The sequence below is a fragment of the Acomys minous genome (assembly GCF_964271855.1).
Source record: "Acomys minous genome assembly, chromosome: 14".
NCBI lineage: Eukaryota > Metazoa > Chordata > Mammalia > Rodentia > Muridae > Acomys > Acomys minous.
The window spans coordinates 111272091-111300080 of NC_140496.1; the positions used below are offsets into that span (position 1 = coordinate 111272091).

At 45.4% G+C, this 27990-nt stretch overlaps 1 protein-coding gene across 1 annotated transcript; it reads right to left on the reverse strand.

Annotated features, from left to right (window-relative positions):
* On the reverse strand, positions 1-27624 carry CTH (cystathionine gamma-lyase). The gene is made up of 12 exons (XM_084757070.1): positions 27398-27624; positions 23996-24077; positions 23002-23097; positions 20956-21065; positions 17459-17590; positions 16150-16207; positions 15555-15632; positions 13750-13902; positions 12358-12479; positions 10652-10704; positions 3644-3782; positions 1-595 (listed from the first exon to the last, which is right to left on the reverse strand). Exons 1-12 carry the CDS (start codon positions 27560-27562, stop codon positions 587-589), a joined length of 1197 nt encoding a protein of 398 aa, XP_084613196.1. The 5' UTR covers positions 27563-27624; the 3' UTR covers positions 1-586.
* Between the last annotated feature and the right edge of the window lie 366 nt (positions 27625-27990).

Genomic DNA, 27990 nt, shown 5'->3' on the forward strand with positions numbered 1-27990 from the left:
TACATTTGATAATTAGATTTATTTAAGAAAAGTAAAAAGTATCAAGTACAATCTTTAATCACTAGAATTTAACAGTAGGTTTTCAAATATTTGATTTCTGGCTTATGGTAATTAAATAAAACCTCTCACTTTTAATAATTTTTCAAAAAAAAACCCACAGTTGGTTTGAGGTCATTCATTTAATAATTTGGTTTCACAAAACATCAATACTGAATCATGACTTTGTAAACATGATTAAAATATATCTTAGGCTACCAAAAAAGAAGAAAAAACAAAAGCAACATGATTCCCCAAAACAGCACAATTCTCACTTTGCAATGTAGCAAATGTCACAAATGTAGCAAAATTACCAAGATGATACTAACAGAACCAACCTGTCAGCTAGAAGACAAACAGAAGATAGTCCTTAACAGGGCAGATCTCCCTGGAAGGTTACAGCCATAAAAGTCATTAGTGTACTGTTTTAAAATGTTCACTGGGAAATCCTGCAAATGCTCCTGAAAGGCCTGTCCAGTTATTCAGAAGATCTGTCCCCTTGGATGCAGCTCCTGGTGGCAGCACTGGAATGCCAACTCTGATTCCAACTTCAGGGATGCTGTATCAGCAGTGCACAGAAAAAGAATGTCAGTGACCTCCACACTCCTACCCTGAGAGCCTGAGAACTGCACACTCACCATGTCAGCTGTGTGAAGGGGACACCTTTAAGCCTGACTGTGTGGACACTTTTTCTTGCTTTAATTTTAGTGATGAGGATCAAAGTGGAACTGGGGTGGCCCTAGATTGGGGTTTGTGGTAAATGGATGAAGGAGATGGGAGTCAGGTGTCTATGTTATGCGGACCCAAGATGCTGGAGATGATGCCAAATGCGGTCCAGAAGTCTGAATCATCAAATGTGCTCTGAGAGTCTCATGTTACGTGAGATGATGTTGTGAGGCTTGAGTTTTGGGGTTTCTTTCTTTCTTTCTTTCTTTCTTCCTTTCTTTCGTTCTTTCTTTCTTAGAAGGGTAAAGACCTGCTGATAAGTTGACTTGAGACTGAGGGGCCAATAGATTGGTCATCTTGTCACTCAGGGACTTGACAAACTCATATATGTTGTTTAGGCAAATATTGGGCACACTTCCCTGAGTATGGCTATCTGGTGAGGTCCCTCTTTATAAATGTAACCTCTACCCTCATGACTGGACACATGCTGCCTGAGAAGCACTTACAAGAAGTGTTCAGCATCTTCAATCACCAGGGAAATATAAATCAAAACCACTTTTGAGATTTCATTTTATACCCATCAGCATGGCCAATATCAATAAAACAAATGACAGCTCATGCTGGCGACAGTGTGGAGTAAGGGAAACATTCATCCACTGCTGGTGGGAGTGCAAATTTGCACAGCTGATACAGAAATCAGTGTGGTGGTTTCTCAGAAAGATGGAAATCAATCTACATCAAGATCTAGTTATACCAGTTTTGGACATATACCCAAAGGACATGTCATCGCACCACAAGGACACTTGCACAACTATGCTCATTGCTGTTATATTCGTAATAGCCATAAATTGGGAACAACCCAGATGCCCCTCAGCAGAAGGAGGGATATAAAGGAAATGCTACATGTTATACAATAGAATATTACTCAGCCATTAACAAAAAATTAAATTTGCAGGTAAATGCATAAAACTAGAAAAACATCCTCCTGCATGAGGGTGAGGTTAATTCAGACACAGATATACTATACATTCACTTACATGTGATGTTCACTGTTAAGTCAGTGACATGCAAACTACACACCATATAACCACATAGGTTAGGTAGTGTGTCAGGGCTAGGGGAAGGGATAACTCTCCGTAGCAAGGGGAAATAGGAAAATAATTATGGGTGGTCGGGTGTTGGGAGCTGCAACAGGAAGTTCAAACACGGAGAGGGAAGGGAAAGAAGGGTAAGGAAGGGAATATAAGGAGGAATGGCTAAAATGAAGGGGCCATTTGGGGGGCTGTATGCAAACCTAATATAGGAGATGCTTCCCACAAAACATCTACTGTATATACGACAGTGATCTAGATTGGTTGCCAAATAAAAGGGGAGACAGAGCCCTGACTGTACCTCTCTTGTTACCAAGTGAAGTTTCCAGTGCCAGAAATGGGTTACATTTAATTGAGTTCTTGGCCAAAATGGTCCTGTGAGAACCCCCCCAAACAACCCAGGCTATTGCCAAGGCTACTGATAGCTCTCCATAAACTGACAGCAAGGTCTTATCACTGAAGACAACTCTTACAAAACTCCCCGAATATAGAGAAGTTGAGTTAGTGCCTACCTAGATTCTCCACCTCTACAGACTAAGTATTCATAGCACCGGAAGGTTCTCTGCATGCTGCCAGAAGAGGAAGGTACAAACTCTTTGATCTACAGGGGTGACTCGCCTACAGGATGCACTGGTGCAACAGTGGCACAAAGTTCGTGGAAATAGCCAACTAATAATAACTAACTTGAGTCGAGGCTCACTCCATGAGATGGCACCCATGCCCAGTGCTGTTTGGGTGGCCAATAGTATGTAATTACATAGGGCAGGGACCTAGGGGAAAACCAATTACTACTGTTCTGCTAAAGGAATGTAGCAATAAAATGGCTCCTAGTGACATTCTGTGACACTCGTACATAGTCCAGTGTCCTGCTCAGCCATCAGAGAAGTTTCCTCCTGCTGAAGTCAGGAACAAACACTAGGAGATTCCTGGGCAGACAATATGCACAGTGAAAAACCTTGGAACATTCACCCTGAAGGGGATGTCCTCCATCAAATCCTTCCCCTCGGGGCTTAGGGAACTGTGTAGAAGAGCAGGCAGAGCCAGAAGGGATGGAAGATGTTGAGAAGTCAAGGCCTTCTGGAGACAACAGGGCTGGCATACATAGGGACTCACAGAGACTGGGGCGACCTGCACAGGGCCTGCTTGAGTCTGTACCAGATGGCGTCCTAGACCTGAAAGAAGCGGATGCTCGTGCTTATCCTTAAACCCAGAAGCTAGCTCCACTTGACAGCCACTTGCTAATGAAAGATTCTCATTGGGGAAGCAAACCATTTTTTTTTTTTTTCGTTTTTCGAGACAGGGTTTCTCTGTGTAGCCTTGGCCATCCTGGACTCACTTTGTAGACCAGGCTGGCCTCGAACTCACAGCGATCCGCCTACCTCTGCCTCCCGAGTGCTGGGATTAAAGGCGTGCGCCACCACGCCCGGCCTGCAAACCATTTTTTTAAACTTTACCATATATATGTATATATTATGCCTTCCAGTTTGAGGGTTCTATAAGATTCCTATGTACGCAGAGGAGTATGTTTCTGTGTCTTATATGCATTTCTAGTGCATTTTCTTTGACTTTTTATTCTTTGGTTGTTTTGTCACATTCCAATTTGCTTATTTGGATTTAATTTTATTATTATTATTATCCCTATTCCTTAGGATGCCTGCTTGTTTTTTTAACAAGAGACAAAAAAAAAAAAGTGTGGATCGATCTGGATAGGAGGGGAAGTGGAGATGAACTGGAAGGAGTAGAAGGCGGCGAAACTATAACCAGAATATATTATGTGAAAAATTTATTTTCAGTAAGACAGAACAGATTCCACACACGCATACGCACGTGCACACACACACAAAACTCACCGCTGCCTTTAAAGCTTGACCCAGGTCTTCAATAAGGTCCTTCTCATCCTCGAGGCCCACAGAAAGTCGGATCAGTGTGTCGGTGATTCCTAGGGCAGCTCTGTCCTTCTCAGGCACGGATAAATGGGTCATGTTTGCTCTGGAAGCAAAAGTGAGCAATTTTTATCACTGATTGTGCCAGTCAGTGGAGTGTGTTTCCAGCTCACCATTGGAAGTTACTTTCAGGTCTCTTCCTGCTCCTACTTTGTCAAACTTATCTCTTTGTATCATGATTTTTTTTTTTTTTTTTTTTTTTTTTTTTTTTTTGGTTTTTCGAGACAGGGTTTCTCTGTGTTGCCTTGGCTGTCCTGGACTCGCTTTGTAGACCAGGCTGGCCTCGAACTCACAGCGATCCGCCTGCCTCTGCCTCCCGAGTGCTGGGATTAAAGGCATGCGCCACCACGCCCGGCTCTGTATCATGATTTTTAAACGAAAAGCCAGACTGCTCACAACATTACTTACATGTCATAAAAATGGGCTGAAAAGACAGCAGTTTGGAGCCCAGGCAGGGAAAAGACCAGCAATCCCTTGATTTGGCCATCGAATGAGGCTTTGGCTGGGAATAAACTGCTCCTAGGCTGCTTTTTACAAGAAACGTCCTTCTGAGGGCAGGTTCATGAAAGACAATCCCAGGCCTCCTCCAGCCACCACCTTCACAACAGCAACTCTGGTACAGAAGCCGTGGAAGAAAGGCCGGAAGAATTCTCCAAGCTAGAGGCTAATCATCCTCAGCAGGTGTAAAGTCAGGCTGCCATCGCATTGCGCACAATAAGGAGAACCTGGGAGACACTAGGTGTCCTCTCTCTGTTAGTGGATGAAGGAGACATTAAAGAAAAAGCAGACACACCGACCCAAGCAGTCCAGGCAGGAAGGTTGTGGGAGCTCAAAAGAGGGTCCGAGTATCCCGAGAACCACACAGGGAGGCTCAGTCGCTCCTAACCTTGGTGTGTACTGCTGCCGGTATGCTCTTTCCCTGTGCTCTGCAAGCGAACCAGGAACCCACAGACCCGGGTTGAGTTGTCTAAGTAGAGCACACAAATAGGATCTTCTTTTGTTGCTCTAAGGAAATTTTATTTTCATTTTTATGTACGTGCATAAGATTGGTGGGAGGGCCAAGGATGTGTGTGGAGGTCGGAGGACAACTGTCCCGTGGGTGCTGGGACTGAAGTCATGTAGCCAGGCGTACTCAGCAAGTGTCTTTATCTGCTGACCCATCTTGCTGGCTCTCTAAGGAAGTGTCCAGGTTGTTTTTGTTTTTTGTTAATTTGACACAAGCTAGAGTTATCTGAGAAGAGGAAACCATAGTTGAGAAAATGCCTGCATAACATCGGCCCGAAGGCAAGCCTAGGAGGAATTCTTTTAATTAACAAATGCGCTGGGCCCATCCACATTGGTTATTAATTAGGAGGTGCCATCCCTGGGCAAGTCATCATGAGACATAAGGAAAAAAAAATGCTGAGGAAGCCATGAGAACAGGTCAATAAGCAGAACTTGTCCACGGCCTCTGCCTCCAGGTTCCTGCCCTGTGCGCCTGTCCTGGCTTGCCTCAGGGATGGAGGTGTAATCCAATAGTTAGAAAAGGAAGTAAACCCTTTCCTCCCCACATTGTTTTGGTCCTGTGTTTATCACAGCAACAGAAACCCTGAGACCGGAAGTTTTTACGCATGAACATTAACCTAAAAACACTCTGCCCCAGCAGGTCCTTTCTTCCCTAAGGGAGCAGGCGCATGACCAAACAGTCAGAGACTAATACTCCTAGGAATGAATGCGATTCCAGCCAGCAGGGTGTCTCAACAGGCAGAGACCTTGTCTCCTGATGGCCTGAGTTCTATGACGAAATCCACGTAACACGAGTATGACTCCACAGTGTGTCCTCTGACCCACACACGCCGCTCCCCCACACAGACCTTGCTTACATGCACAACAATAACCTCAAGGGGCCTAGCAGTGTACACGCCTGTAACTGCTGTTCTTGGGAGGCAGAGGCAGGCAGATCTCCATGAGTGTGAAGTCAACCTGGTCTACAGAGCAAGTTCCAGGACTGCCAGAGCTACAAAGTGAGATCCACACAGACAGGCATACAGGCAAAACACCAATGCATATAAAATAAAAATAAATAAAGCACTTGAAACAACAACAAACAAATCCCCACATTCCCTTTCAAAGCAACCTGAGCTGGAAGCCTCTTTCCTTAGTAAACAGACAAAGCTGGGGGTGTGGGGGGGCTTGTGCAAATTCACAGGGTCTCGCTGTGTAGCTCTGGTTGTCTTAGAACTTACTGGGTAGACCAGGCCCAACCACTGTTTTTTGTTTTTTTGTTTTAAATTTAGAAAAGCACCATTGATTTTTTTAAAATAATAAAATAAGACATAATCAAATAAGACAGAAATGAATACAGAATATAACAAAACAAACAAGAGTTAAAAGACTCCAAGAGAAGGCGTAAGAAACAGAGGAGACCCAGGGCTGAAGAGATAGCTCAGTGGTTAAGAGCACTATCTTCTCTTCCAGAGGTCCTGAGTTTAGTTCCCAGCAAGCACACGGTGGCTCACAACCATCTATAGTGAAATCTGATTCCCTCTTCTGATGTACATGAAAACAGAGCACTCATATACATTAAATAAATAAATAAAAAAGAAACAAACCAACTCGTTTGCACACTCAGAGACCCATAAAAACACTAAACTGGAAGCCATAATATATATGCAAAAGACCTATAGGGTAAAGACAGAAAGAGAGAGAGAGAGAATATGTAAATAAGATAAAAGGTTTTTAAAAGATAATTTTAAGTAAAGGGAAAAGCCTTGACACAACATTATTAGACAAGGAGCCTCCAAAGATGCCATGAGTTCATTTCCTGTTGGCCATGTACTGCTGGGCATGCCAGCCGTTACTTTTTAATGTGTAGAAATTACATGTAGCTTCCATCTTTAAAGAATTGCATAAGCATCAGTTAAAATACATAAAGTTATTTTAATCAGGGAATTCTGGAGAAGTATGGACTGTCAGAGTCCAGAGAGGCAAACCTTCATGGACTGAGGACCACCGAAGGGAGACTTTGTCCTATTTAGCTCCAATACATGAGACAAAAACACAAAATTAAAAAATTTTTTAAAAAAAGGAAAGAGGGAGGAGGAAGGCAGGAGGGTAGAGAGGAAGGGAAGAAGAAAGGAAAAGGAGGAGGGAGGAAAGGAATGTAACAGAGGCCTAAAGCCATCCTAGCAAGAGATATACATTGTTTAAAGTTTAATACAAGCCAGGGCATGAACTCAAGCATTTCCCCCACCCCATATAAATAGAGATTAAGAAAGAGTAATGCCCTAACTAGTTTTATGTCACCTTGACACGGGCAAGACTTATGTGAAAGGAGGGAGCATCAATGGAGAAGACGCCTTCATAAGACCCATCTGTAGGGCATTTCCTTAATTAATGATTGACGGGGGAAACCCAGCCCATTCCAAGGGGTGCCACCCTGGGCCAGTGATCCTGGGTTCTATAAGAAAGCAGGCTGAGCAAGCCATGATAAGCAAGCCATTAAGCACACTCCTCCATGGCCTCTGCATCTGCTCCTGCCTCTGGGATCCTGCCCTGTTTGAGTTCCTGTCCTGACCTCCTTCAGTGATGGACTGTGACGTGGAAGTGTAAGCCAGATAAACCCTTTCCTCCCCAACTTGCTTTTGGTCTTCGGTCATGGTGTTTCCTTGCGGCCACAGAAACCCTGATTAATACAGGCACAAAGTGTTTCTAAGGCTATAGAGTTAGCATACGGTATCTGGCTGGAAGGCTTACCCAGTGTGCACACTCTGCTTCCTCTCCATATCACAGGGCTCTCCAGTCACAGTAGTGTTGGGGAGGCCCGGAATGAAGGATGACTAGACAAGCTCAGACCTAAATTTACTTATCCACAATCTGAGGCCTAAGCAACCTTAAACTCAATCCCTAATAAACCAGAAAACGTCCATTTTGTTTTAAAGGAGAAAGCCTTAAAGCAATGAATATTTCCTCCTGTGAGGAGCAAGCTGGTTGCACACGTGAGCGTGCCCTCTTGCGCATACAGACCCTCTCTAAGGCATCTTCCTGAAAGACTGAGGAAGAGCCATGCTATCTGGTGTACTTCAAATCCTGACTTAGATATATCCCTTAAACTGTCAGACTCTCCTTTCAACCACAGACAGGAAGTGTGCCTACACACTTGGAAGTACTTTAATACAGAGCTTCCATGACATGGTCACTGATGAATGGGTACAAAAATACTATGATGATATCTCATGAGAGTTAAGTGTGTGGTGCACGCTTGCACGTCAAGCATTTGAAGGTAGATACAAAAGTGTCGATAATTTCATGCCATCCCTGGCTGTAGGAACAGTTTGAGAACAAACTGAACTGCATGTCCTGCCTCAAAAAAAGGAAAAACAAACCAAAAACCTAAAATCATGTTCACTGATAACAGGTAAACACTAAGAAGCAGTGATGCAGCCGGGCACAGTGGCACACACCTGTGATACCAGCACTCAGGAGGGCAAAGGCAGGCAGATATCTGTGAGTTTGAGGCCAGCCTGGTTTACAATGTGAGTCTAGGACAGCCAAGGCTACACAGAAACCGTGTCTCAAAAAACAAAAACAAAAACAAAACAAAACAAAACAAAACAAAAGAAGAAGAGGAGGAGGAGGAGGAGGATTTTGGTAACAGCTGTAATAAATGGTCACATGGCTTGGGACTCCTCAGCAGGCCAAGCCAGCAGTCAGCAGTAACTAGCGACCTAATATTAATTTTGTCCTATAGATGCAAACGGGCTGCAGGGGTTGTTGGGAACTTATCAGAGGCCTCTGCACTTACTTGCACATGCATTGGAGGCCGCTGCCCACGAATCTGGAGCTCACTGAGGCTGCTGCGATGGATAACCAGCAAGCCTCTGGCAACCCTCCTCTCTCCTCCTCCCCCTGCACTGGGATTACAGGCATGCCCCACCATGCACAGCTTTTTTACATGGCTACTGGGAAGCCAAATTCAAGTCCTCCTGGTTGTGTTGTGACAAGCACTTGACCTCCTGACCTGTTGTCCCAGTCCCAGCCCACACTGTTCCTGATGCAAAGCCTCAGGAATGAAGTTGCTGTGTACTCTTGAGTAACCCGCTGAGCTGGCTGAGTCTGTTTCCCTGACTCTGAGGTAAGCTGCTGAGTGCCTCTTCTCTAAAGTCCTCTGGCTAATGCCTGGGTTATGAGGGTTGTGGAATACCACGTGAGTTTGAGTCTATCTATTCAGATAACACAGCACCATCAAAGATACTATACAAAGACAGATAAGTGGGTTTACTAGTATAGTCAGACCCACTGGGCACAGGGCACATTTTGTATTTTTCCAGGGAACCTTGACAGCTTTTCCAGATTAAAGTTCCTGATATCCCTTTCAAGGCCCAGTGTCAAGAACAGCAGCAGCACAGCACATGGTTACTCCTGTCTCTGGCGAGACAGGGAAAGAAGCAACATTTGAGAAGGGCATAGCTCACCCCTTTACCTAGTCCCCACTGGCTTAGGACTTGGGGGATGGCACATGCCTGTCATCCCTCAGCCTCAGGAAGCTGAGGTGTGTGAATAAAAATTGCAAAACAGAGCTGTGTCTGGCTGTGAACAACAACAAAAACAAAACAAAACAAAACTGGAAGGCACCTGTGTCTACAGAGACTGGAGGAATGACTGGACTTTCAGTACTGTGGGGAGATTGAGATCTTGCTAATTACTTTATATTGGGCTAGTGTTAGGCTTCTGGAACAGCTGTGCCAGGCCCCCCACCCTATCTGAACTAACATCTTGTGATAATAAATAAAAGCTCTTAGAAGCTATTGAGTTAGCAGAATACCAGCTTCCACAAACACAAGGGCTAAGGATGCCGTCAGTAGCATCTTGGTACCATAAAATAGCTCTCACCATCTCCTTGCACCTGACTTTCTGTTGGACCCACCAGTGTGTTTTAAACTTGCCTTGACTTATGACTTTCTTTGTTCTGTAAAACTATATAAAAAAAAGCAAAAACAAAAACAAAAAACAAAAAGCAACAACAACAAAAAAAACATGAAGCTGGTCCCATGAAAGTCTTCACTTACCAGGAGATTGGAATATATGTGAGGACATCCTACTGGGACTCTAGGTAAGAGAAATATAGGAGATGGGGAACTAGAAGGACCCAGAGGGTCCTAGAAACCAACAAGAAGAACATCTTGATGGGTGGATGGGGCCCAGGGGGGTCTGCTCAAACTATTGCACTAACCAAGGGCAATACAATAGTAAACATCGAACCCCTACTCTGATCTACCCAATGGACAGGACATTCTCCACAGTTATGTGGAGAGTGGGGACTGACTCTGACATGAACTCTGGTGCCCCATATTTGACCACTTCCCCTTGGTGGGAGGCCTGGTGGCACTCAAAGAAAGAATAATCAGGCTACCAAGATGAGACTTGATAGCCTATGATCATATGGTGGGTGAGGAGGTCTCCCTCAGTCATAGACCTAGGGGAGGGGAATAGGGTGATAGCAGGAGGGAGGAAGGAATGGGAGGATATAAGTGATGGGATAACAATTGAGTTGTAACCTGAATAAATTAATTTTTAAAAAACATGAAGCTGGTTCTATGTTGGAACATGGACTTTAGGTTAACTTAATCTGCATTCTGGGGCCCATGGTCTTACTCCCTTTAAGATGAGAGAGTTGTAATCTGAATAAATTAATTTTTAAAAAAGCATGAAGCTGGTTCTACATTGGAACATGGACTTTAGGTTAACTTAATCTGCATTCTGGGGCCCATGGTCTCACTCCCTTTAAGATGACAGCCATGGCTTCATGTCAACAGGTGAGGGAGGTACAGACCAACGCAGCAGCTCAGCATGACACACAAAGAAATCAAGGTAAAGCAGTCAACTATTAAATAAAGACCAGGTAAACGGGAAGCTAATAACCCGGAGTGTACTTACGGAAGCTCGGCCAGACTCTCATAGCCTCCCAGGCTCTCAGCCAGAGCAAACACCTAGTAAAGAAAACAGAATTGAGATCTCCTGATAACACAGCGCTAAAATCTAAAAATAAATGGTTTTGAGGAGATTTCTCCAGCCCACCCAGAAGAATGAAGGGTGATGGTCACTATGAATAAACTGAAAATCAGGCAAGATACTATGAAAAGTCAGGTTAAAGTCTAAGGCAATCATTTTGTCAATTAAATGTGTTGCCTTCAGATCTTTAAAACATGAAAAGCTGCTGGCCATCACAGCCAGGGCTGTCATCCTAGCACTCAGGACACAGAGGCAGAAGGATCTGAGTCTGAGGCCAGCTTGAGCAACACAGTGTGACCTTATCTCTGTGAACTTTACAAGGTCTGAGGGCTGTTGCTCAGTGGTAGAGTGCTTGCCATACATGTGTAAGACCTTGAGTTTCATCCCTGCACTGCAGAATCAGTCAACAATAAACTGACAAGAGTCAGCCTCCTGCAGCATCACCCTAGTGTAGACAATACCTACAGAATCTGCAAGCATCAAATATGCTTAAGACAAAACGTGGCTATGGTACCACCCAGGAGGCAGAGACAGGTTAGCTACAAGTTCAAGGACAGCCTTGTCTACAGATCAAGTGCTAGGGTTCTAGGCTATAGAATGAATGAGACCCTGTCTTTTTTTTTTTTAAAGCAACGTTAATAACAAATATATACATATCACACTTAGATTCCCACCTGCTTTAATTGCCTATGGAGAAGGGGAAACTTCTTAGTCCAAGGTTTGCTTTGGTTTGCACATGGCCGTGCCCAAAGTTGCCCATGTGATGTAACGAGGGGCAGGTCCTGCCAAGTGAAGGCTCTAGAAGGGGACTCTCGGGTGCAGCCCTGAGTCATGCTCACTGGATTAGCGGTGCCTGGAAAACATAGGCCCTCCTGCTCCTGCCTTCTTGCTCCCACATGCCCTTTCTACCTCTGCCACATGGACGCTGACAGGTGACTTGGTCCCTTCTGCTGCTGGCACTGTAGACTGAGCGACCTGCCTGTTTTGGGTGAGGTTGGTCCTACCAAAGCTCATGCGTTGGAGCCAAGGTCCTCAGTGTCACATTCCTTTAAGAAGTGGAGCTTGGTGAGTGCCTTTGGGTCATTGAGGGGAGGACAAACCACGACACTGCCAACTCCCATCAGAACAAGCCTGGCCCCAGGGGCCCGCAGCCTTCCTGAGTGGTGACTGCGCTCACGCCCACACGTGATGCCATTTGCCCACCAGGCCCTCAGCAGAGGGCATAAGGAGCCACTTTACTCTGACCTTATGCTTTTGGTCTCGAACAGCCAGTGAAGTAAACTTTCATTATAAAGCAGCCCATGTCTGGCATTTTGTGGTAGAAATGAAAAACAGGCAAATATATTCAGGCTCGGGCATGACAGCTGCAGTGCCGTTCTTACTGTGCTGCCGTGCCTTGTCTCAAGCTTACAGGGTCACATGATCCTCTTGCCTCAATGTCCCAGGTGGCTAGGACTACCTAGCCTAATTTTACTAAACGTCTAAAGTTAACACTATCCTAATCTTAGAGATAGATTTGAGCCAGGAGAACCTTGTTCAGTCTTATGGGAGTGACCTGCAAGCACAAGCCTGGGAGTGAGTTGGAAGCCACAGAAAGGAAGCCTCAGAGGGAAAGCCCATTTTGCGCTCACCTTTAGATGCTTGAGGAAAGTCTCAGCATGCTTCAGAGCACCCTTGACGTAGAAACTGACCATCCCTGGGCACCCCGTGCACTGGCGCTTGGCCAGCTCATGCTGAGGGTGAGAGGGCAGCCCTGCAACCACAAAGTACAAGAGCAGCCTCAGAGCCACACATGCAGCTTCAAGGGGACAAGTGTGCTATCCCCTAAGTCGGCTGCAAGTAGCCTGACAATGGGGCTGTGCTGGTCTCTCGCCCGCGTCCAGCACTAGGGACACCTCCTCTATATCCTCCCATGCCATCATGTGAGCTTTCTTCACTCCATCAGCAATTGCTCCTTTCACTCAAGGCCTCTGCATCTCTGGGCTCCGTTGTGAATTGCACCCTTCTGTAATTCCTTCATGAATGTATTTTAGGAACAACACTGTCTTTGTGAGTACAAATCCAGTTATTTTTATTAACATTGATTCATATTCCTAGGAAACATCCAGGCCCAACAGTTGTTGGATGCCTCTGTGAATACCTGGCCACAAACATCTACCAAGTGCTACCCACTACTTGGGGCATAGATCAGAGCCTTTCTCTCTACCTGTATCCAAAATGTGCCTCAGCAAGCAGTGTTTACCAGATGCCATGTGGAGATCTGAGCTCATATACACTTCTACTTTGGCTTATACAATTTCCTTGAAGATGGAATCTTAACTACATTACACTCAAGATCCCACAGCTACAGAATCTAAGAACAAGGCTGCACAAGCCCATGACAGCTTGACTGGTAACATAAACTGAATGGTAACAGTGAGCCTGCTCATCTACCTGAAAATGGTGTGAGTTGGAAAGCCTGAACAGAGTCCTGGTACAGCAAGTCTCAGTGGGACAAACTTATGTCAGATTATAGTGTGAACGAGTGTTGAACAAGTGGATAGCAGGCAGGGTTGTCAGCCAATCAACCAGAATTATGCTGTGACTGGGGTGTACACACAGGGATAAAAACCACCACAGAAGCATCTGGCATGAGAAACTGTTCTTAGTACCTGACATCCATTGCCTTCAGGACAACATTTTTTGTTTGGTTGGTTGGTTGGTTTGGTTTTCTGAGACACATTTTTTTTTTTCTGTGTAACAGCCCTGGCTATCCTGGATTCACTCTGTAGACCAGGCTGGCCTCGAACTCACAGACACCCACCTGCCTCTGCCTGCCTCTGTTTCCCAAGTGCTGGAATTACAGGCGTGCACCACTGTGCCCAGCTTGACCAGGCCAGCGCCTTGTCCATCCACTCTCCACCATGCTCATTCCAGGGCCTGACGCAGAGTGACAATAACTAGACGAGAACGGAGACTCACAAAGAATGACCCATAGAAAGTCTTCCTCTAAACAGAGATGGTGGAAACTCAGGCTCACATACCAGGATAAATAACCTTTTCTACCCGGGGATCAGACTCCAGGAATCGGGCCACTGCCATCCCATTCTTGAAGTGTTTCTCCATCCGAACCTGCAGAGTCTTCAGGCCTCGGCAGCAGAGGTAGCAGTCAAAAGGGGAAGGAACAGCCCCAAGCGCTGCAGAGTGAGCAGATCTTGGGTTAGCGCGAAGGCACCCACGGGGCTTAAGGAATCCTCTCCTTCTTCTTTTTCAATATAGTGACTCAGAAGAATCTAGCTATGAAGCTCAATGTTTGTGTGTGAGGAAGAAATTGTACTGGAAGCATGGAATAGAAACTAAAGAGCACTTAAGAGGGCTGCGCTTTAAACCAGAAAAGTGGATATCCATAACTAGGGAACAAAGATGAGGCTTTCAACCATGAGGAGATGGAGGGTCCTGGACAATTCAATGGTGCGACACTCCGCAAAGTATGGGCACTTAATGTCTTTGAGATACAAGAAGGAGAAAATCTGCAGTGTGATCATGATTGTTGCTACACAATCCACTGACTAACAACTTACCTTATTTCCCCTTTTAAAGATTTTATTTTTATTCTAAGGTGTGTGTGTGTGTGTGTGTGTGTGCTCGCGAGAGAGAGAGAGAGAGAGAGAGAGAGAGAGAGAGAGAGAGAGAGAGAGAGAGAGAGAGAGCCTGCGCATGTGAGTGCAGTGCCTACAGAGGCCAGAAGAGGGAGTCAGACCCCCAGAGCTGGAGTCACAGGTGACTGAGCCTGACAATGGGTACTGGGAACTGAGCTGGGGTTCTCGGCAAGAGCAGCTCCAGCTCTTAGCTGCTGCGCCACCTCATTCCTACTAATTTGTGAAGCAGTCAGTCACTCCCCCCTCCTCAACCCCTTTACTTTAAGAGCAATTTCTAGAAGGGCATTTTAAGTTTTAGTTCCAGCTGTCTGTTACCTGTCAGAGTGCTGTGATCACCTCTAGTCAGGGCAAATGGAACAAACTGCCAGGAAAGGTATTTAATGTATAGATAGATATACGCTTAGATCTTGAGTGCTACAAGTCAGCTGCTATTCCAGATGCTCACGTACATGAACGCCAACATCTCAGTGGTTAAAACAATCCACTGACCCTCAGAAAGTCATGGGTTTTAACAATTTTCTTAAGAAAAAAAAATCACTCCTAAATAATGTCACAAAGTTATAAAATCTTGCTGTGCTGTAACACTATTTCTTTCTTTCTTTGTTTATTTGAGACAGAGTCTCTCACTTTGTAGCTCTGACTGGCTTGAACCTCACTAGGCTCCCGACATAAAAGCTTGCTATGCTGTAACTCTGTTTGTTTGTTTGTTTGTTTGTTTGTTTACCTGAGATAAGGACTCACTGTATGAGACCTGACTATCTTGAAACACACTATGTAGACCAGGGTGGCTTCAAACTCAGAGGTCTTCCTGCCTATCAAGTAGTGGGTACAACTATGTTTCTATAACCCTTTTCCCTTCTCTCTCCCTAAATGTATTACAATATTTTGTGGAAGTACAAATATCAAGTGTAACCTCTGATGGCTTAACAAGAATCCAGGCTTAGGGGACTGGAGAGATGGCGCAGGTCAAGAGTGTTTGCTGCATGAGAACAAGGGCCTGGCTTAGGATCCAAGCCCCCAAGCAGAAAGCTGGGCATGGCTGTGTGCACCTGTGACACCAGTGCCATGCGGGCCGGAGCCAGCAGGGTCACTGGGGTTTAGTTGCACACGCACACACAGACACACACAGACACACACACACACCACATACGACATACCACAGAAAGAAACCCAGGCTTTTGACCACTTACAATTCTGCAGGAAACGAAGTCGATTGTTGAGGTCATCAGAATTAACAGACACTAAGCCCATGACAACATCGCTATGGCCTAAAATGTAACAAAAACATCACCATGAACAACAATTTGTGCTTTATTTTTCATTTCATAATTCAAAACCATGAAAAGAAAACCTCTAAGCTAAAGGTGTTGTCTTTGATCATATATGTGAACTTTATCCAGTTTTATAGCAGTGATATAAAGTAGTAAAATAAAAATCATAAAAAAAAGAGTCAGTATCTCCAAGCTGGCAGCAAAATGGAAGCATAATACCTCCAGTAAACCCTGTGAGCCATGAGCACAGTTTTGTCTATGAGAAATGAAATTCTGGGTGTGGTGGTGATGCATATTTTCACCCCAGCACCTGGGGGATAAACATAGGAGATCACAAGTTCAAGGCTAGCCTTGGCAAGTGGTGAGTTCTAGACTAGCCTTGGCTACATTAAAATCAAAGCACTTCTTGTTATTTACTTCCAACACAAATAACAAATAAATCCTACACAAGCCCTGCCTACCGCCATCTTTCTGTGGAGAAGAATGTTTAAGATGTAAGCTCTGCTTATCTTACCGTTCATGTATTTTGTGGCAGAGCACATACAAATATCAGCACCCAGAGCCAAAGGTCTCTGAAAAAGACAAACAGATGAACAAACAAAAAACAGACGTGTTACTTCTAACGAGAAGCGACCTGCAGGGCACCGTCCTGCCCACTTGCATCGCTGTCTTCAACCCCAGATGCCTCTGTCTCTACCCTGCTGTGTGAGAAGCAGCACTTCTTTGATTTTTCTAACATCCTGAGTCTGCCCCTACAGTTCCTTCCACAGAGAAGCTCCAAGAACAAAAAGGAAGACAAAACAAATGAACCTGGCATGGGGTGGGGTGGGAGCTGGGCTCAGCATGTGATGGGGCACAAGTTGCACAGAAACGGAAACCAACAAGGTATGTCTCCCTAAACCAGCTCCTTTACAGTGTTGGTAGCACAGGTTGTGTGGCCCTGAGTCTGTTGTCCGCAGTAGAGACGGCTACATTTATGACTCATTAAACACACGGAGTACTTTATGGACCCATCCAGCAATTTTTGTGCCAAGTGAGTACAAACTACTTTGCTTAGATTCTTAACCATTGAAACCTTACTAAGTACAAGGTGTTTGTTCATAATTGGTTTGCCAAGCTCTTGACCCCTAATCACTCTTTAATTGTACTAGCTTTGACAAGTATAAAGTCCCAAAGAAACCGGTTCACTCAAGAGAGATGGCTCAGTGTTTTTAATTAAAAAACTGTTGCTGCCAATAATCAACCTACATCTTAAAGCACATGGATACACACATACTTAGATGCAGATGCATATATATTTTGTTGTTGTTGTTGTTGTTTTTCTTCAGACCAAGTCTCTCTGGGTAGCTCAAACTAACTTAAAACATTCATGGCTCTGGATGGACTGTCTGTGCCCCACTTCACATGTTGAAACGCTAACTCCTGGTGGCTGAGGAAGGGTTAGAAGAGATAAGGAGGCCAGGTAACTTCTCTTACCTGCGATAAAGGACCCCATTGCTTCTCAAAGGTGTAGACTCTCTGAGTCTACCCACCATATTTCTGTCTGGAGTGTCTATTCTTAGCGATTCTGGCCTGGCAGATATGTTTACTCCTAGCTAGCTGAGGCTTACTGTTCCCAGAAAAATCTCCAATGGGACAGTAACATAGTTTTGAGATATTAACTAATTTTTTTAAGTTCAAATTTGATTCTTTGCCTAATCAATAATAGTTATATCTCATAAGTTTGGTAACAACTATCTTATAAAGTAGTCCCTTTTCCGATTACAGATAACTGTGTGTTAACACTGTGTGTTAATCACAGCAAAACCCTTTATTTCATTTACCTGGAAGTACGCAGACATGAAAGAGTTATCTACAACCAAAATGATATCTCCACGCTTATGGACGATTCGAGCACAGGCTTCTATGTCAGTCAGCTTCAAAGTTGGGTTTGTGGGCGTTTCGATCCAAACAAGCTACAGTAATTCAGCAAACAGCATTATGTAAAAATATGCCACACATTACACACACCTCACATACAACAACGCGGAAGGCAACTTCTTCCTATGCTGGCAAGGCTTGGGCAATGAAACTGGAATGGCCAGGTCTGCATCTGCGCCTCCCCTACGAATTCCTGATGGGCCTTTGCTCCCCAAGTTCCCTTCTTCCTTCCTGGAGTTCCTCATCTGCATAAAAGGGTTGATGATATCCAGCTTACAGAACAACTGTTACACCCAAATCAGGTTATATATATCTAATAAGAAAAAGTCGATTTTGTAATTATCCCAAAGGCATGTGTCTGGAGCTTCTGTTCTCAAAGACAAATAGTGTAGATCTTACAAAAATATATCTTCGCTCTGGGAAAGTGGCTCAGTAAAAACTGTGCCTAGCATGCATAAAGCCTGGGGTCCCTCGCACCTCAGCAACCAGGAGGGGCCAGGGTGGGGATGGAGGTGACCGATGCCTATATTCCCAGCATTCAAGTAACAGAAGCGGAAAGATCACAAGTTCAAGGTTACCATCAGCTACACAGACAGTCTCGGAAATAAGCAACTCTATACATCCTAGAATTTGCATCAATGAGAATTATGCCCAGGATGCCAAAGGCACCTTCAGAGTTAACTAGCAACAAACACTCTAGAAACTCTGAATTTGAGGATGTGCATTAGTCTGAAGAAAAGAAGAAGCAGCGCCTTGATCTACCACCATCCAGCCATGAGGTGCACCTTCAACAGTTACTGAAAAGACCAAATAAGAACTCTGTTAAGTAAAGTGCCTCTGCTTTGAACTGTATTAGCTCTCTCTCAGAAGACCTAATGGCTGTGTATTGCCTGTAAAAGACAGACAAGATGTCTGGTTCAATACATTCCCTGGTCTAGAAGTTTACTATTAAAAAGTACTTTACATTTTCTGATTTAACTAAAAAACTATTTTAAAAATGACTTGTGGGTAAGAATAATAAATTCTCATCAAGTTAATTTAAAATTAACAAAATGAAACCAAGTAACTAAAGTACAGAATAAGTTTTATGCGGACTTTAAAATTTGACCACAGGGGCTGGAGAGATGGCTCAGTGGTTAAGAGTACTTGTTCATGAGAGCAGAGTTTGATTCCTGGCTCCTACATGGTGGCTTCCAACCATGGTAGAATTCCAGTTCTAAGGGACCCAATGCCCTCCACATGTAGTAGGGACACACATGGTGCACATATGTGCATAGAGACAACCACCCATATACATAAAACGAATAAATATAATGTGTGTGTGTGTATATATATATATATACACACACATATAAAGGTATATGTATATACATGTAAATCAAGCAAGCCAGCAATTGAAATTATATGGACAAAATTCATCATACTTATGATCTGGTTTTGTCCTTTAGGAAGACTCACACTAGCTATTTGAAAAAGCTTTTTCTCTCAAGCAAGATTAAAAACACAGCTTCCAGCTGGGTGTGGTGGCACACGCCTTTAATCCCAGCACTCAGGAGGCAGAGACAGGTGGGTCAGTGTGAGTTTGAGCCCAGCCTGGTCTACAAAGTGAGTTCAGGACAGCCAAGGCTACACTGAGAAACTCTGTCTCAAAAAAAAAACAAAACAAAACAAAAGCCCACAACTTCCTTGAAAACAAAGCTTCCTCAGTGCGAGCTGATTCAGGGCTAATCGAGAAGGGATCCTCTGTAGGAAGAACTCCCCTTTCAGCATTCAGTGCTACACGAGCGTGGGTACAGTCTAATGTCTTCATTCTTAGCAGAGCTGGAAAGGCTCACTCACAGAAGACACTGGCTGTTCACTGCTGCAGAATTTAAACGAGGTTCTCAAATATTACATCTGCTATTCAGGCACAGATACCTTCCACGGCCCACAGTTCTCAGGGCTGAGATCAAAGCCAAGGGACCGGGGTGGGGAGGGGTAGCGGGGAGGTCTAAAGCCTGAGAACTATGTACTCTTGAATTTAAATTTTCTTAAAAAGAAATTAGACCCACACTAGCTTCTAACAGAATTCACATTTTAAAAAAAATTAAACTTGTTACAACACTGATGTACCCTTAAAAGACAGGGGTCACTTTTTAAAGGCCGTGCCATGCCTCTGTACAACTTTCACTGGAACAGAGAGTTAAGAAGCAGACTGTGCTGACTAACAGCAGTCCCTGGTTAATGGTGCCTGGCTCATCCATGCTCCGTGCTCTTTGTATGTACACAGTGTTGAACTAAACCACACGATGTGAAACTTACAAGCCTGGTACCCCCCTTTGCTCTTGAGTTGTCATGGGGATTTATTACAGAGACGCTTTTCAGGCACCTCCCACCCTCCTCACGGTGGCCGCTGTCTCTGCCAGTCTCTCTCCCTTTCCCCATCTCATTCTCATACTTTTAAAAAGAGAGTTTACTTTTAGTTGTGGGAACATGTGTACGTCTGTGTGTGGGTCTGTACATGTAAATGCAGGTGCCCCATAGAGACCAAAGGCGTCAGAGCCCCTGGAGCTGAGGTTACAGGCAGTTATGAGCCATCCAGTGTAGGGTGTGGGGAACCAAACTCACACCCCTTGCAGGAGCAGCACATGCTCTTCACCCTGAGCCATCTTTCCAGCCTTTCGTTCTCACTCTTAAAGATCCTCTCTGGGCTTCACATTTATTTACTTATGTCCAATGTGCATTCAGTGTTTTGCCTGTGTGTGTATCTACCTGTATACTACATACGTGCATGGTACCTTCAGAGGCCAGAAGAAGACACTGGATCCTCAGGGATGGTTGGGAACCACCAAACCTTGGTCCTCTACAAGAGCAGCAAGTGTTCCTAACCGCAGAACCATTTTTCCAGCCCCTCCTCTGCAGGTTTTAAAAGGAAATCTCTCCTTCCTTTTAAGGCCCTGTTATGTGGCTTTTAAAAATACATTTACCATTTTCTGTCTAATGCTCTTTTTCTCCTTCCTATCTCAAGGCCTATGTGGGATTCCACTTCATAATTTGTGTGTGCTGTCTAGATAATTACACTGTCAAGCCACAGAGACTCTAGCCCATGTCAATCTCAATGTTTCCAACAGCTTCAATAGATGTTATTTGGATTTAAATTACATCCTCTAGAGGATGTAAAACATCACAGGAAATGGTTCGAGAGATGGCTCAGTGGTTAGGAGTAGTGGCTGCTCTTCCAAAGGTCCTGAGATCAATTCCCAGCAACCACATAGTGGCTCATAGCTATCAATACTGTGATCTGATGTCCTCTTCTGTCATGCAGGTGCACATGCAGATAAGAGTGCTCATATAAATAAAATAAAATCTTTAAAAAAATAAAGCACAGGAAAACAGGTAAAATCAAAAGCCAGCTGGTTACCTTGGTTTGTGGTGTAATTGCTGCCTCTAGCAATTTGGTTTTGGAACAATCCACAAAAGATATCTTCAGTCCAAATTCAGATGCCACCCTCCTGAAGTACCTGTTGGTGCCTGAGGCAGAAGACAGATAAAATGCAGAGAACACAATGTCAGGAAGTGTCTGCTCTTGGCAAACATGCACACTCCCAAAATGAGAAGAACTCTCAAAAAAAAAAAAAAAAAAGCAACTGAAAACAGACTGAGTGTAGCTAAGCAACCTGGTTTGATGCCCACAGGTTTAAATGCAGCACACTTGGCACACCCCAATCGCTCACATGCAGCACACTTGGCACACCCCACAGGCTCACATGCAGCACACTTGGCACACCCCAATCGCTCACATGCAGCACACTTGGCACACCCCACAGGCTCACATGCAGCACACTTGGCACACCCCACAGGCTCACATGCAGTACAATTGGCACACCCCACAGGCTCACATGCAGTACACTTGGCACACCCCACAGGTTCACATGCAGTGCACTTGGCACACCCCACAGGCTCACATGCAGTGCACTTGGCACACCCCACAGGTTCACATGCAGTGCACTTGGCATACCCCACAGGCTCACATGCAGTGCACTTGGCACACCCCGCAGGTTCACGTGCAACGCACCTGGCACACCCCACAGGCTCACATGCAGCGCACTTGTCACACAGATTCAAATGCAATGCACTTGGCACACAGCAGCAAGAAGCGGAACCATTCCTTGAACTCCCCTTTCTTACTATTCCAACATGGAGCAGCTTCCTGACACAGCATCTTCTGTAGAAAGCTCTGCATCCATATGCAGGTATGTTTAAGACAGGGTCTTGGTGCCAAAGTCCCAACTGATCTACCACACAGTTCCTGCTCAGGAATCATTACAGAATGAGGAGCGGGTGGAAGTTTGCAGTGAGGTTGCATTTCTGAGAAATGTCAGGAGAAGCTAACCCATGAAGTCTCAGCAACATGGTTGCCTAACTAAGACCTGAACAATGAAACCAACAGGCATGCTAACATAGGGAGGGAAAAACCATGAAGCCTCAACCCTAGACAAAGAACTACAGACAACCAGAGAATGCTGAGGGCAGGAAAAATGGTCTTCCCCAGACAAGAGCCCCCCAATGGGTTATTCAATACCCTGATGTAATAAACACATAGGTAACAGTACATGGACCAAGCAAGTTATATTTATGTATTTAGGAACACACCACACACACACACACACACACACACACACACACACACATACACATGCACACACACACACACACACACACACACATCAATAATCGAAGAAAAAGAGGCCACAAACCTGAGAGAGCATTCGTGTGTGTGTGTGTGTGTGTGTGTGTGTGTGTGTGTGTGTGTGTGTGTGTGTGTGTATGAGATACGTGGAAGGGAAGAAAAGGAAAAGGATGTACTTATAATTTCAAAAATATATATTTAAAAGCATAGAGTCTCCTGTAGCCCAGTTGACCTCAGACACACTATATAGCCCAAGCTGGCCTATTCATGGCAATTCTCCTGCCTCAGCTCCCAAGTGCTGCAATCACAGGCACAAGCAAGTGTTAGCAGTTCCTTCATAACACTTGAGTCTAAAGCAAATGACTCATCACTGCAGAGATGCACAGATCTAAGCCTCTGGCCACCAAGCATGGCAACCTGAGCTTGGGATCAGGACCACACTGTGGAAAGCAGGACCTGACTCTCAGCAACTGTTCTCCTATGGCATTCATGGGCATCATGTGGTACCCAGTGCATGTGTAGTATGTACAAGGACCAAGGCTGTGGTGTGTCTGAAGGCTGATCAAGTCCTACATCCTTGTTCTAGCATCTTAAACACAGTTCTTATCAGATAATCTCTTATCTTACTATCTAGATAATCTTCTGGACCACAGAATCTGAGCCCCATAGAGATGCCTGCCAAACCTTTGAAAGAACATTGTCTCTGAAAACTGGCCATGGTGCTCATGAAACACAAGGCTACCAGCTGGCACACCCTGGGCATGAGAGATCACCTACCTCCATACACTTCATCCATGCAAATGACTTCATCTCCTGCTTTTAAAAGATGGGTAATGGTCGTGGTGGCAGCTAGCCCCGAAGCAAAGGCCAAACCTACCATAAAAAGCAAATTCAAGTAAGCTGAGAAGGCCCAAAATGTTAGCAACGACCTATTGCCACTCGTACTGTGGTTCCCCTAGCTGCCTGAGCCCTTCCTGCGGCTCTCAGAAGTCCTCCAATTAATGACACAACAGCCCTTCCTGTTTCAAAATGAAACCTTTAAAATATTATGTACGTATTTAGACGGACACACACACACACTAAATATTGAGACCTTTTCTCTTCACTATTGGGATCATTTAACATCATTTATATTGAAAATACAAAGATGGGGCTGGAGAGATGGCTCAGAGGTTAAGAGCACTGGCTGTTCTTCCAAGGGTCCTGAGTTCAATTCCCAACAACCACATGGTGGCTCATAACCACCTACAGTGTGATCCAGTGCCCTCTTCTGGCCTGCTGGCACACATGCAGGCAGAATACCATATAAATAATAAATAAATGTTAAAAGAAAGACAATACGAAGATGACTTAACCAGAGCTCACTCCCCAAGTGTTGGCAAGGGTTTCGGGCTTGGCGAATGAGCCACAGTGACAGGCTGAGTGAAGAGTATAGTAAGTGCTGCCTTCTGCTCTGCCCCTGTCTACTGCTAACTAGCAAGAACATGCTTACACAATCAGCATAAGAATGCTGCCAAGGGATTCACTGTCTGAGGAAAATGGGAATTTGCATACAAGGATCTCTCCAGGCGCAGTTGCGCACGCCTGTAAACCCAGCAGAGACAGGCAGATGCCTGTGAGTTCAAGGCCAGCCTGGTCTACAAAGTGAGTCCAGGACAGCCAAGGCTACACAGAGAAACCCTGTAAGGTGATCTCTATTTTCTGCCTTCTATGCCTCTGTGGTCCCTAGACACCTAAGGAGAATCCGTCTTTCACCACAGATGTGACTTACTGTGCTTTGCCCCATCCAAGGCGGCCACTGCTTTTTCCAAGCAGTTCCTTGTGGGATTTCCAGAACGGCTGTATACAAAACCCTGAGAACAAGACGCAGAGGAGGGAGAGGAGGAACAGGACTTATTATTCATCGTCTTAAGAGCTTTCGGTTATTTTCAGATCTCAGTGAAGACATGGTCACAGCTACAGGCCCATCCCACCATTATTATTTTCTGTTATCTAGCCATGGAACACCTTAACGTAAGACAGAAGCGTAGCATTGTTGGGCTGTGGCAGTATGGAGAGGCTCAAAACATGACCAAAGTGGAGCTGAAGAGATGGTTCAGTAATTAAGGGTGTTTGCTACTCTTTCAGAGGACCTAGTTCAATTCCAAGCAGCCACATGTCAGTCCACTATGTCTGGAAATCAGTTCCAGAGATCTGACACCTTCTTCTGGCCTCCAAAGGCTCTGCATGCATGCCCAGACAGACAGACATGCAGGCAAACCACCTGTACACACAAAATAGAAGTGAGTAAATTGAGTTAGAATGATGTACCTGCCGCACAGGGGGTGATAGTGGTGCACACCTTTAATCCCAGCACTCGGGAGGCAGAGGCAAGAAGATCTCTGTGAGTTCAAGGCCAGCCTCCTCTACAAAGAGAGTCTAGGACAGCCAGGGCTACACAGAGAAGCCCTGTCTTGAAAAACCAAAAACAAACAAACAAACAAACAAACAAATAAAAAAGAATGGTGTACCTGCCACTTGGTGCTAGTAGGGAAAGTCAATCTGGGGTTGAGGGGGGAAATGCACATGTCTAATTGCACAATTGTGAGGGTGAAAGTGGATAACATGGATTCACTGCATATCCCTCAGCAAATTCGGACCAGCAGTTGGGGAGCCGCTCTTAACACTGGAGTGACGGACGTTGCAATTATGTTAGTCTCACCCTCGCATGAATCTAACACAGGTCCATTCTGCAGACAAGAGGGTTGAACAAGCCATTCAAGTGCTCAGGGGTCAGATCTTAACCCAATTTTTAAAAAAATGACTCAAATCAAAGGCAGGAAGCAGTTCTCAGGGAAGATCGCCCTGTGTCAGGTTCCCTTTAAACTTAAGAGTCATATAATCATTTTACCTGGCCTTGTGACCTACTTGGAGAAAAGTGAAGGCAAATGTAAGACCTGGGGTGTATGAGGGACAAAGCCAATTCCAGGATCTAAACTGCTGTGGTCATACATACCTGCAATCCCAGCAGAGACAAGCTTGAGTCCATGAGTTCAAGGCCACCTGAGCTACTTAGAGACTGTCTCAAACAAACAGAAACATCCTACACTTTTCTCCCCTTGGCTTAGGCAGCATACCACTACTTACACCCTTGTTTCAGACCCTGAAGCTTCTAGTATTAGTAAGAATAATTTCAAGAGATTTCCCCTATGTTAAATAAACACATAGTTTACAGGACTCCTGCAGTCTTCAACGCTCAACCGCTGTCCCTGGCTGCTAAACTCACCAAACTTCCCTTCAAATGCTTGGCTGCTACAGCAGCCCCATACTCTCATAAATATTCATACGCTCATAAATATTCATAAGCATGCAGATATTTAACCTCCCGGGAGGCGAACTTGGTTCCCTGGCAAATCACCTTGTGCATCCATGGCTTTTCAGATGGAAGTAAAGATGTCTGATCCTTCGCATTGCTGCAGTGCTATCATCTTTTGCAGATTCTGGCCACATACTGGATCTAACTGCCCGCTGCCGCTTGCTCTCTGAGCCATTTAAACACTACTCTCACACTGAATGCTCAGTTGCTACACACTGTTCCATACGGACAGCAAGCCTACAAAGGAGGGCCACACTATGTGCTTGGAGGAGCTGATGTACGCATTTTGGATGCAAACCATCTATGAGGAGAATCCCGACCTGCTGTAGAGATGCCCTTGGGACTTCTCACACAAAACAGGGCTGTCGGTAAGAACTTTATCTGACTTAACACACAAAGGCAGCTTCCAGAGCGGCCAACACCTGAAAACGTGCAGCAATTGCTCTAACTGTCGTCCTCGGAACCCGAGGCAATTTTTAATGCACTAAGACCTATGGTAGTAAGCCGTCCAAAAGGAAGATGCAGGAGAGCCACAAGGCTGCGTCTTAACAGGTCACTTGTGTTTGAGTCTGGGCCAGTTTCCTTTTCTGTAAAAGGAGTTAATGTTCACCCTCTGGTCCGGCTCTTGTGGTCAGATGGGAACAGTAAGACATGAAAGCTGCAAACACCAACGCACCTCTGAGTAATGAGTGTGCGCCACAGAGTTTACAGCAGCGGCAGTTTGTGTAGGGTGTTCTATGGTTTGTCCAGGCTGGAACAGGGCCAGTTCAAGGCTTGGGTGGGTTTAATAGCTTCCTCTAGGTTACCCAGCCGGAAGAGCTGATGTAAGAATTAAAAACCCACGGGCTCTCAATCACAAAGCCACCCTGCTCACTTAGCTCAGTGATTGTCAATGTTCTTAATGCTGTGACCCCTTCAGTACAGTTCTTCATGCTGTGGTGACTCCCAACCACTAAGTTAATTTTGTTGTCGCTTCTTAACTGTAATTTTGCTACTACTACAAATTGTAATGTGAATATCTGATGTGTGTCCCCTATGGAACGGTTGTTAACTTAGCTCGGTTATAGTGCAGCCAGGTGCAGAAGGGTGGGGTTCTAGATAAATTAAAGCCCAGAGTCATTGCTCATGAGCCTTGGTAAACCCTACATCTCAGCTATCTCAATGTGAACACTAAGACCACGCTAGGATCCTTCTTGTGAACACTGAATGTCTCTACATACAACACACACAGGCTCTAGGTATGCGTTTGGTACATAAATGGTCAGTAGCTATTAACCAAATATACACTATTGAAACTGATTTTAATTCTAAGACTTGTGTGTGTGTGACAGAGAGAGAGAGAGAGAGAGAGAGAGAGAGAGAGAGAGAGAGAGAGACAGAGAGAGAGAGAGACAGACAGACAGACAGACAGACAGACAGACATAGACGCAGACAATGTGTAGGTCAGAGGAGACTACAGGAGCTGGTTGTCTCCTATCATATGGATTATGGGATGGAACTGAAGTGGTCAGGTCTTGTAGCAAGCACCTTTACCTGCTGTGATAAAACAGCATGACCAAAAGCACCTTGGGGAAGAAAGGGTTTATCCTACTTCAATGTAACAAAGGAACCCGGAGGCAAGAGCTAATACAGAGGCCGAGGAGGAGTGCTAAGAAAATGCTGCCTGCTTACAGCTTTATCTTCTGGAGGCACTTTCTCAATTAAGGCCACCACCACCACTGCCCCCCCACCCCCCGCACCTCTCAGATGTATAGGTTGTGTCAAGTTGCTATACAACTAGCGCTCCCGCGGTCCACCCAGCCCTGCCTGGCCACTCACGGAGGACTGGCCCGGAGAGTCCTGCTTGAACGTGGTGGCCAGCGAAATGGGCATCACCACTGCACGCGAATTCCACTGCTCGGGCTCCTGTCCCACGTGGATGGCCTGCGTGGCGAAGTGCGGGAAGCTGGGCAGGAAGCCGCTCGAGGAGGCGTCCTTCTGCATGCTGGCGCGGGGGAGAGCAGGACTTTGGCACCTGGAAGACCACCGGAGCCAGGCCGAGCTTCGCTTATATCCAAGGCGGGGAGGGGCCAACGCGGCCAATCACCCCTGGTCCTTACGCAGCGCCCTTGCCCATTGGTCGGTGGTGGAGGCGTTACCCGGAGCGGTCCTGCCCCGCCTACCAGTGGCACGGAGCAGCGCCCACGTGGGTGCGTCCTGCTGGGACCTCAGCAGCCAACTGCAGCAGCGAGCCCAGATGCACCCTTTCTTCACACGACGGAGAGGCAGCTGCGGGCCTCCTCGGGCAGCTTTGTAGGGCCCCAGAGTGCTGGCATAAGGCCCAAGCTTTGCTCCCAAAAGACTCAGCCTTGACCTAATTTTACACCTTGTCTGGAAACTGGCTAGTTTAAGGCGTTTCTGTTCCTTGGAAG

Bases quoted from the DNA above. Each gene is read 5' to 3' on its own strand.
- CTH (XM_084757070.1), bottom strand. From the start codon at position 27,562: ATGCAGAAGGACGCCTCCTCGAGCGGCTTCCTGCCCAGCTTCCCGCAC. The intron at 13,903-15,554 runs GTAAGTGGTCAA...CTCACTCTGCAG, and splicing joins ACTTCGTTTCCTGCAGAATT to CGCTTGGGGCTGTTCCTTCC. The intron at 10,705-12,357 runs GTGAGCGCAAAA...TTTCTTTACTAG, and splicing joins CTTTCCTCAAGCATCTAAAG to GTGTTTGCTCTGGCTGAGAG.